The 10,571-nt window shown below is 37.5% G+C and overlaps 1 protein-coding gene across 1 annotated transcript; it reads right to left on the reverse strand.

Annotated features, from left to right (window-relative positions):
* Window positions 1-8,679: 8,679 nt before the first annotated feature.
* Window positions 8,680-10,259, reverse strand: LOC131153824 (uncharacterized). Its single transcript, XM_058106278.1, has 2 exons — window positions 9,717-10,259; window positions 8,680-8,982 (listed from the first exon to the last, which is right to left on the reverse strand). The coding sequence occupies exons 1-2, from the start codon at window positions 10,257-10,259 to the stop codon at window positions 8,680-8,682; spliced, it is 846 nt and encodes a 281-aa protein (XP_057962261.1).
* Window positions 10,260-10,571: the final 312 nt, after the last annotated feature.

Raw genomic sequence — 10,571 nt, forward strand, 5'->3', positions numbered from 1 at the left:
GTTTTGCTATTATTGTGATGTACACCCGGGACCGCTGTTTGTACACTTTCATTTTCATTTCCCCGTGCTTAGTATTTCACTTTATTTTTTGTATACTCTGTATGTACCCCTATGCAGCTTTCTAGTAACTTATACAACTTTTCCTTTTGTAAACACTTTTCCTTTGCATGTTTAAACACCTACGTGTGCATGTGTACACATGTGTTTTCTTTTTGAATAAATGATGTATGCAATTTTTTTTTTTATTCTGACGCTCAAATTGACCTAGTAGCATAAACAGTTCCCTGATTTTGTTAAAATTGATTTTAAATCCTACCGAAACCCTTGATTTCAAAATTAAAACTTGAAACCAGAAAACCCAACTCAATACTTAATTCAAAGGTTTTACGTGACTTAACTAAACTCCACAAATCTTGAAAAAAATTAAAGCATCTAAATCCAACGTGGTAACAGGACTCCAAATATTTAAAAACCTAATAAATAGAATAAATTGGAATTTTAAACCTATCTTAGCTAGGACTGATTGCTACGTGGATTGGTCAACCTATTGAAAGGAAACTAACTTTGGAAATTAGTTTTTAAGCAAAGCTAAAGAACTCTAATTTAAAAGGACTTAGTCTAAGGGAAAGTTATTAAAATCAAAACAACTTAATCTATGAACCTATTTATAAACTCGAGAAATTGTTTTTAAAATTCAACTTCTCATTGTTTTGAAATTCAAGGTACTTAACTAAAACAAAAGGACTCAATTACGGGGTACTCGGGGTCTCAATTTTAAGGCAAAGAGTTTTAATCAGTATTCAAGATCAGTTTTATCATACCAGGCTTTCTTAGGGGGGGTTTGGTTAAAATTGGGGTGTCCACAGCTGCCCCTCTTTGTAGGCTTCGTTTCTTCAATATGATGATAGGAATTTTCCTATGTCATATAAGGCAATGAGTTTGCAAATATAGAAGACACCAATTTTAAACAAGCCGCAACTTTGGTCAATCGGGTGTTACTTATGTTAATGTGAGAAGGATGAACAGGGTGTAGTGGGAATGTTGCATAAGGTTTTTTTTTTTTTTTAGTAATGGAAGTTAGTAGTTAGCAGGAGTTAGTGATTAGTTTCGGATGTAGGAATCACGAAAGGTGTGGAATGGCATGCTTTGGATGCAGAAATTCGAACCACGTGGGTACAACGACTCGAATCTCTATGACAGTTTGTTGTGGATGTAGGATTCTGAGTTAGCACATCAGAGGGGATGTCGTGCACTGGATGTAGGAATCCCAATTAGTGCATTAGAGGGGATGTCATGCATCAGATGTAGGAATCCAAGCTGGCGCATTGAAGGGGGTGTGTGTGCATCAGATGTAGGAATTCGAGCTAGCGTACCAGAGGGGATGTTGTTGACTTTTTGAGTTCGATCTCTGGTTTTGATTATGAAAAATTGCATATTTCTAATGTGTATACCTAGTACTTAAATAAGTCATTAATTCAGTACATACACATGAAAAAGGATTGATGGAAGCCTGAAAGTCTTAAAGATCATACTCCGACATATTCAAAGGGAAAATGAAGGGCAAAAGAAGAAGACTTGCTTATGCTTCATTTGTAAATGCATTTATTATATTTGGGTATGTAATAATTTATATTGGTCTGTAATAATCTCTGCATGTGATCGGTGCAAACTACAAGTGCACACTATCGTAGTTTTAGAATATAATGATGTGTAGATCATTCTCAGGGATTGATGTCTTAATTTTACCAAGTATCGAATTTATAATAACCTTGATTTTATTTAGAAAAATTAATAATTTTAGATTGCGAAATTTATACAAAGCTACTTTAAATAAACTATTCAAGAGAATTTCAAACTGGATGCCGCTTATCAAATTACTGATGGTGAAAACTTCTAGAAAACCAATTTCACCTAATTTCTCACTATGCATTACTCATGTAGCCAATTCGAATTCGTATTCTTTGTTTGTTAGCAAATCTCCAATTTTTCCAAAAGCCTCTTTCGATAATCAATCAGAATCTATTCTTGTTTATTATTTAACATATGATTATGCAAATTAATAATGTAAGAACGCAATAAGACCCTCGATTTCTAATGCTACGTAGATTTATACAAGCCTTTTGATCTCTATATTTACCTACGCTGAATTATCCAAGATCTATCTTATAATCCCTCCTTTTGGTAGCAAATCACAAGACTAATATCATTTAATTAATGGCTAGTTAATTAAAAGCATTAAGTGTAGAATAACTCAAACAAACATTAATGAAAACTACTTCATATTAGCATCAAAGAGCAAGCATAGTTTGAAACTGGCTACATCATTTTCCTAAAATACAAAAATTAGTTCATTATGAAAATTAAATTCAACGTAACAGATTTCACCATATTTTCTTCTATTTGGAGTGTACGGTAAAAATCAACACTTGCAGCACCGCTGTCGCTCGCCGTGAACACCCCGAGCACTGCCATCGTTCGCCGCCTTCCGATTCCAAAAAAATTTTAATTTGCTGCACGCGGCCACCTCTCCTTTGTTGGTCGTGTGTGTGTGTGTGTTTGTGTCTTTACAGCACCCCCAAAAGAAAACTACAAGAAAGCTCTCAAAAAATAATTTTTCAAAAAAAACTATGTGTGGTGCGGCCTCTCCTATTTTTAGCCCCAGCGCATGCCTCCCACTGTCTTCACACCTTACACTCGGCTGAACCCCAAAGAAACCCTACTTGGCCTCCTTCCATTTTGCTTTTTCAATTCCTTTCCCTTTACTTTTCAATTCCTCCCTTTCTTTTCTTTCTTTCCTTTTCTTTCTTTTCTTTTCTTTCTTTCCTTTCTTTTATATTGTACCCAACGCCTTATCCAGCAAAAGCTAAGATGACCCGGCTGCATGGCCAGGTCACATCTCACTTTCTTTTTTATTTTTTCTTTTTTCAAAGGCACACGGTCTATCCTCAGCCTTCAAGTTTGATTTTGCCCCTCCTACAGCCCGTAACTCTTAAAGATCAAAACATGAAATTGTAGAACTCTTTCTCAGCTTTCCTCATAATTTTGAATCATCTCGGAGTTTGGATGAGAAAGTTACACCCAAATTATGAAGTATTGTTGAAATAGTCCATAAAATGGCATATGGTAACTTTACGTCTGATTTCGACCTTGATGCAGCCAATATTTCACAAAAATACAAAACATGAAAATTGTAGAGCGTTTTCTTATCTTTCTACGACATCCTGAATCATCTGAATCGGAGATTGGATGAGAGAGTTACGAGCATATTACAGAGTACCGTCGGTTTTTAGCTTCCAATAGTTGCCCAGCAATAAAAAATACCAAAATTTCATAAATTACTCAATAAAACCCAAATTTTTTAAATAGAACACAATTTTAGAATATTGAGAGTAATTAGGCACTTAAATAAAAAAAATATAATTCGTAATGCATGAATTAAAGCATGTCATGCATGTAGGTAATTGTAAGCCCAACATAACCGTAGATTGACCATAGGGACCGAATGACCTTAGGGCACCATTTGGTCAACCTTCAGGCAACCGACGTCAGATTTTTGGGACTATCTTGAAAAGGCCTTTGACTGACCCTAGATCCCTACACAATCGCACAAAATAGTCCCCATAATCACTTACATTATGAGGGGAATCAATTGAAATAAATTGGACTAAAAAAAAAAAATCTGTGAGAGGTCGGGTGACCGAACTACTGAATAGTCAGCAGGTTGACTTGGTTTCGGGCGACCAAACTAAAACTAAACATAATGTCTATAGGCAACTAAATCCCTGAATTGACACCTTTTCACCAACCCAAGCGCCTGAACCTTAGCGTTCAAATCATGCACGAGTGACTGAATTTTTGAGTTCGAAAAATCGAACTTTAGACCGAGCACCCGAACTGTGAACCTTTTGAGGAATCACCCCACTCAACAAACTGAAGTAAAATTTAGGCACTTGAACCATTAAAATGACTTTTTGTACTGAGTCTATTCGGGCGACCGAATCAAGGTTCAGCCACCCGAAAACTCTCGGGTTGTTTATTTTTTACCGAGGTTAAAATTGTTTAAACGTGGTTAATTTTTCTAAATGGCTTTTAAACAATTCTAATATTGCCCTATGAGTCCTTAACGATCATAATTTGGGAAGCTTCTATATATAGGGCCTCATTTATGTTGATTAGAAATAGGTTAGTGAAAATCATTAGTAAAAATCCTCTCAATCTCAGAAGCTCATTTTAACCCATACTACTCAAAATACTCTCATACATCCATTCCTTTGATAAATCCTAGCATTACGAGAGTTCTTATTGTGCTTATTGCTTTGATATAGATTGCTTAACACTCTCATTAGATTGATTTTCGATTATTTGATTTTTGAGAGTTAAGCAAGAGTGTTTCCCACATATTTAATTTGATAAATCTTGTGTTTGGGAAAACTCATTAGCTCTTGGATTTTTGCATTGTTATTGCTAGATTCCTATAGTTATATTTTTGTTGTGCAAAATATTTTACAAGCTATAATTTTTCAAACAACTTTTGTGCTTATTTCATTTGGGGAAAATATTTTTGAGTTGATTTGAATATTGTTTGCAGCATCTTTGAAACCCTAATCCAATATTGAGATTTGTTATACTTTGTTTCAAAGAAATAGCTTGTTAGAACACTTTTGTGCATATTTGTGATTATATTTTACTGAGTGTTTGCTTGCACAAAATCACATCACCGAACTTACAATTTCCTATACTATTGATGTGTGGTTGATTGATAACATTTTGTACATATCTACTTGATTAAGAAGCATAATCACTGTACCTTGTTTGTATTATGAAAATACTGTTGTATTCCAAGCGTGGCCTGAGGGGGTGGTAATCCAGCCTGGTAAGGATTGTATGTAATGGTTGAGGTCATCCCTGTGATAATTTGACCTAGTTGTATAGGTTGAGGTTAGCCTTGTGCTAATTGACCTGGTTGTTTAGGTGCCGCTCAACCCATTAAGTGAGCTTATAGTATAATCCTTGTGCGTGTGTGCCAAGGTGAGGACATAGGCAGGATTGGTCAAATCTTGATATCATATTCAGTGTCAAGTCTATATTTCCTGCATTATATTCTTCTTTGTGCTTGATTTAAATTTCCTACTGAATATACTGCATATCTGATTGGAACAGAATTGCTTTTTGGTTGAGAAATACTGAAATTGTGGTGCATGTTTTTAAAATTGTTTAATATATCATATGTGCAATTTTGTATACATTTAGACTGCCCCTAGGTTGTATAATACTGCTGTTGGATTAGTTGAACCTAGGAGAAAATTTTTTAATCTCCAATTCACCCCCCTCCTGGGATTGCACGAAAGCTAATAGATGTCATGCATTGTATGTAGGAATCTAAGCTAGCGTATTAAAGAGGGTGTCATACACTAGATGTAAGAATTCGAGCTAGCACACAAGAGGGGATGTCGTGCATCGGATGTAGGAATTTGGTCTAGCGCCTCAAAGGGGGTGTCTATGCATCGGATGTAGGAATGAGCTATCACACCAGAGGGGATGTCGTGCATTGGATATAGGAATCTGAGCTAGCGCATCGAATGGAGCGTCATGCATTGGATGTAGGAATTCAAGCTAGCGCACAAGAGGGGATGTCGTGCATTGGATGTAGTAATATGAGCTAGCGCATTGAAGCAGGTGTTGTGCACCGGATGTAGGAATTTGAGCTAGAGCACAAAAGGGGGTATCGTGCATCGGATGTAGGAATCCATGCTAATGCATAAAATGGGGTGTCGTGCATTAGATGTAGGAGTTTGATCTAGCGCACAAGAGGGGATATCGTTCATCGAATGTAAGAATCCGAGTTAGCGCATTGAAGGGGGTGTCATGCACTAGATGTAGGAATCCGAGCTAGCGCACAAAATGAGATGTCGTGCATCGGATGCAAGAATCCGAGCTAGCACATTGAAGGGGGTGTCATGCACTAGATGTAAGAGTCTGATCTAACACATAATGGGGGATGTCATGCATCAGATGTAGGAATTGGAGCCAGCACATCGAAGGGGGTGTCGTGCACTAGATGTTGGAATCTGTGCTAGCGCACAATAGAGGATGTCATGCATCGGATGTAGGAATTTGAGCTAGAGCATCGAAGGGATGTTGTGCATCGAAGGTAGGAATCTGAGCTAGTGCATCGGAGGGGAGGATCCTGGAGAAAACCATGAGTGATAGAAGATCACTCAAGTTTAAGATTCCTAAATCTTTTGGAAGACGAATATTCAGGTGGGAAAAATGGTTACTCCCCAAAATCTTTTGAAAAATGAATATTTAGTTTTGAAAAATGGTTACTTCACTGGGGATGTTCAATCGGGTGCTGGATCCCTAGATCTTTTGAAAAATGAGTATTTAATGCGGGATTCTAGGTCTTGAAAAAGTTGCTCCACTGGGGATGATCAGTTGGATTGGAGATCCTGAAATCCTTCCCTAAACTAGCTCGCCCCAGTTATGAACACTATACATAAATTTCTTATTAACAAAGGATGCAGAAAAATATGATAAATACAATTGAATGATGCTACATGATGCATGCTACTACCTATGGTTCCAAAATGTAGGGATAGGTTTGTAGGTTGCATGACATGATGTGTTTGCATTTCTATTATATTTTCTATGCAATGCATGAAATGCATGGTGATGCATGAACTTTATTTTTCCAACATGCCTGTAATCAATAGCCTAATATCTGGTCTTAGCCACGTTTCCAACGCGAAAACTACCCCAGTTTCATTCTCTTCTCACTGGTTTTGGCCATGTTTTAAACTTCCATTCTTACATGAAAGCTCTAGAATTTGCTTTAATGAAACATTGAAAACTACCCTAGTTTCATTCATTGGCTACTAATCTTGACCATGTTTTAAATTTGTATTCTATCATGAAGGCACTTGAATTGGCTCCAATAGGACTACCCTAGTTACATTCATCAGCCACTGATCTTTGCCATCTTCTCAATTCGAAGTTGCCGCTAATCTTGGCCATGTTTCAAATTCCAACAGGTACTTGAAATCTGCCCCAGTATCACTGTTTTGGCAAAGTTTTGTATTCCAACAACCATTTGGGAACTGCCCCAGTATCATGAACGTTTAGTCCTTTTGAATGCCTATTCTCTTTTCAGGGGTTTTTGAAAAACAAAAAGTTTTTTGGTAATGAAAAAGATTATGCATTTGTGTCACCAATTTGCTAAATTAGGAGATCAAACCATGCAAAAGAGCTGTTTCACCATGTTCAAAAAGTTATTTCTGAGAAAGGGTAAATTTTACACTAGTGTCCTCAAGTTCTATGATTTTGACATTAATTTGTGAAATTAGACATGCTTAATCAACTAACTTCCCCCCGTATTCCACAAATTGCCTCAGTTTCATCAAAGTAGACCTTAATACTTTTTGTTTAGCTATTTGTCCATGGTTCTATCAAGCTCTGCTCATGCTCCGATCTCTACATGGTCTTTATGACTCAGGACGGAACATAGGCTCAAGAATGCAGGTTTTAAGGAGTAAAAGAAAACTAAGGCTAAAAAATCCTATCCCCGAATGGCGTGTTCTGCCCCAGTTTAGGGCTCCAAGTACTGACCAAAGTTTTTAATTTGAACAAACTGCCTACGTACCTTTTTAGGATCGGGTCATTACGTAGTTCAGATTCAATCATTGAGTCTAAAAAATCATTTGAGACAACAATGCGTATACCAATCTGGTCAGGTCATTCATTCAAACCATAATGTAGGCTGTGGATATTGGTTAAAGAAGAAGGGGTATATAAGGCTTAAATTTATCAATTTTATCAAAGGGTAAATTGGTCAAAAATCACAAATTAAGCACGTCTTCTTTGCTTTTATTCTTTCTTTTGTTCTTTTATCATATTTTGCCTTTCCTTTTGTGCAAGAAATTATTACTTCTTTTCTCATTCAGACTTCATTTGGGACTGAACCTTGTAAACTGCCCTAATGTGGGGTGCATTTATTTGATGGGTTAAACAAGAAATTGAATTTTTTCGGCTAAAAGGGGATAGCCAAGGGTGATTTCTTTTTGGCTTTTCTAGGTAGCATAAAAATGGTCTGCCGTTACTTTGGCATTTCGTTTTTGTTTCACATGATTTTCTAGACCCTTAAAAACCCTGACCTAGTTTAATTTTTGGGAAATGACTTGTTTGACAAAAAAGGCCTAGTATTCAAGCTTGACGGGTCTTCCAATTGGTAAATAAGTGTTTGGTTTTTTAGGGGAAAAATTGGTTAGCCAAAAAATGGCCATATGTCATTTGACTGAAACATGAGTTGAAAAAAGATAATGAATCCATGGCACAAACATCGTAGTCATTTTATTGAATTCCTTTTGAGATTTTGTACAATTTATAAGAAAAATATTTCTTTATAGCATCAGAATTGACAAGGTGCAAGAGATCGGTTCCATCCATGTCTGCCAGCAACATGGTGCCTCCCGAGAATGCGTTCTTCACCACATAGGGCCCCTTATAATTAGGAGTCCACTTCCCGCGAGGGTTAGTATGGATCAGCAAAATCTTCTTCAGTACTAAATCCCCCTCTTGGAATTGTCGAGGTCACACCTTTTTGTTGAATGCCCTCATCATTCTTCTTTGGTATAGTTGCCTATGAGCTACAGTGGCCATTCTTTTCTTCCCAATCAAGTTCAACTAGTCATACTGAGATTGTATCCATTCTACTTCAGTCAACTTTGCTTCCTTTAAGATTTGTAGGGATGGGATTTCAACCTCTATTGGGACTATGGCCTCCATTCCATACACCAGAGAGAAGAGAGTAGCTCCCGGGGAGGTATGAACCGTGGTTCTGTAAGCCAACAATGTAAAAGGGAGCTTGTCATGCCAATCTTTGTAAGTTTCAGTCATCTTCTCCAAGATATTCTTAATGTTCTTATTGGCTGCTTTCATTACCCCATTCATTTGTGATCTATAAGGAGCTGAATTGTGATGCCTAACCTTGAATTGTTTGCACAACTTTGTTATTACTTTGTTGTTCAGGTTTTTGAAATTGTTCGAGATTATCCTTTTGGGGATTCCATACCAGTAGATCAACTCTCTCTTTATGAAGCGATTGATTACATTTTGTGTGACACTGGAGTATAAGGCTGCCTCCACACCCATTTGGTGAAATAATCAATAGCCACAAAGATGAAGTGGTGTCCTTTGCTGGCCTTTCGAGTGATTGGTCTAATCACGTCCATTCCCCAAGCTAAAAAAGGGCCAGGGTGCGAATAAAACATAAAGTGGGGTTAGTGGGACTTGTATTCGGTCTCTGTAAATATGTCATTTATGGCACTTTTTGGCATATTCAATGCAATCCCTTTATGTGGTCATCCAATAGTACCTGTCCTTGAGGATTTTTCGAGCTAATGAATGACCCCCGACATGAGTTCCGCAGACTCCTTCATGGATTTCATGCATAACTTGTTGCGCCTCCCGTGCTTCTACACATTGAAGGAGAGTCATATCATGGTTCCTTTTGTACAACACTTCTCCATCCAAGAAAAATCCCATAGCCAGCCTCCTAATTGTCTTTCGATCATTATTGGTTGCTCATTTGGGGTACTCATTTCGCTAGATGTATGTCTTAATATCATGGAACCAAGGTTTCCCTTCTTCTACCATTGCATAGTGCTGTATTTTGATCTAGATTGGCTCAATCTCCATTCCTAGTTCTACTTTAAACAAACCACTAGAGTGGCCAGTGCATTAGGATTCAAATTGTTTTCCTTTGGCAGGTGGGAGAAGCTGATGCTGTCAAATTCTTTAATCATCTCCTGAATGTACTCCTCATATGACACTAGTTTGGAATCCCTAGTTTCCCATTCTCCGGTCAACTGGTGAATAACCAAGGTTGAGTCTCTTTTTATAGCTAATTCCCTAATTCCATGATCTATAGCGGCCTGCAAACCCAATATACATGCTTCGTACTCTGCCATGTTATTGGAGCACAGAAAAGTAAGCTTAACTACAACTGGATAATGTCTCCCTTCTGACGATATGAGTATGACTCCTATTCCATGTCCCCACACATTGACTGTCCCATCAAATAACATCCTCCAACCTTCGTGATCTTCTTCTTCCTGTCTTATCGAGTCAATGTCCTTATTTGGGAAATCAAACTCCATAGGTTGGTAATCCTCCACAGCTTTATCTGCTAAATAGTCTACAATAATGCTTCCCTTGATGGCCTTTCTAGTAGCACAGGTGATGTTGTATTCGGTCAACAACATCTGCCTCCACACCACCCATCCTGTTACTGCTAGTTTTTTGAAAAAAATACTTAATTGGGTCCATCTTGGAGATCAACTAGGCTGAGTAATACAAAGTGTATTGTCTCAACCTGCTGACCACCTATATCAAAGTGCAACAGCTTTTCTCCAAGTATGAGTACTTAGATTCATATTCTGTCAACTTCATGCTTAGATAATAAATGGCCCGTTCTTTCTTCCCCGACTCATCATGTTGACCCAATACGCAACCCATGGAATTCTCTAATATCGCCAGGTATAGAATCAATGGTCTTCCAGGTGCGAGGGGTACTA

Source organism: Malania oleifera, chromosome 4, assembly GCF_029873635.1.
Source record: "Malania oleifera isolate guangnan ecotype guangnan chromosome 4, ASM2987363v1, whole genome shotgun sequence".
In the NCBI taxonomy this organism is placed as follows: domain Eukaryota; kingdom Viridiplantae; phylum Streptophyta; class Magnoliopsida; order Santalales; family Ximeniaceae; genus Malania; species Malania oleifera.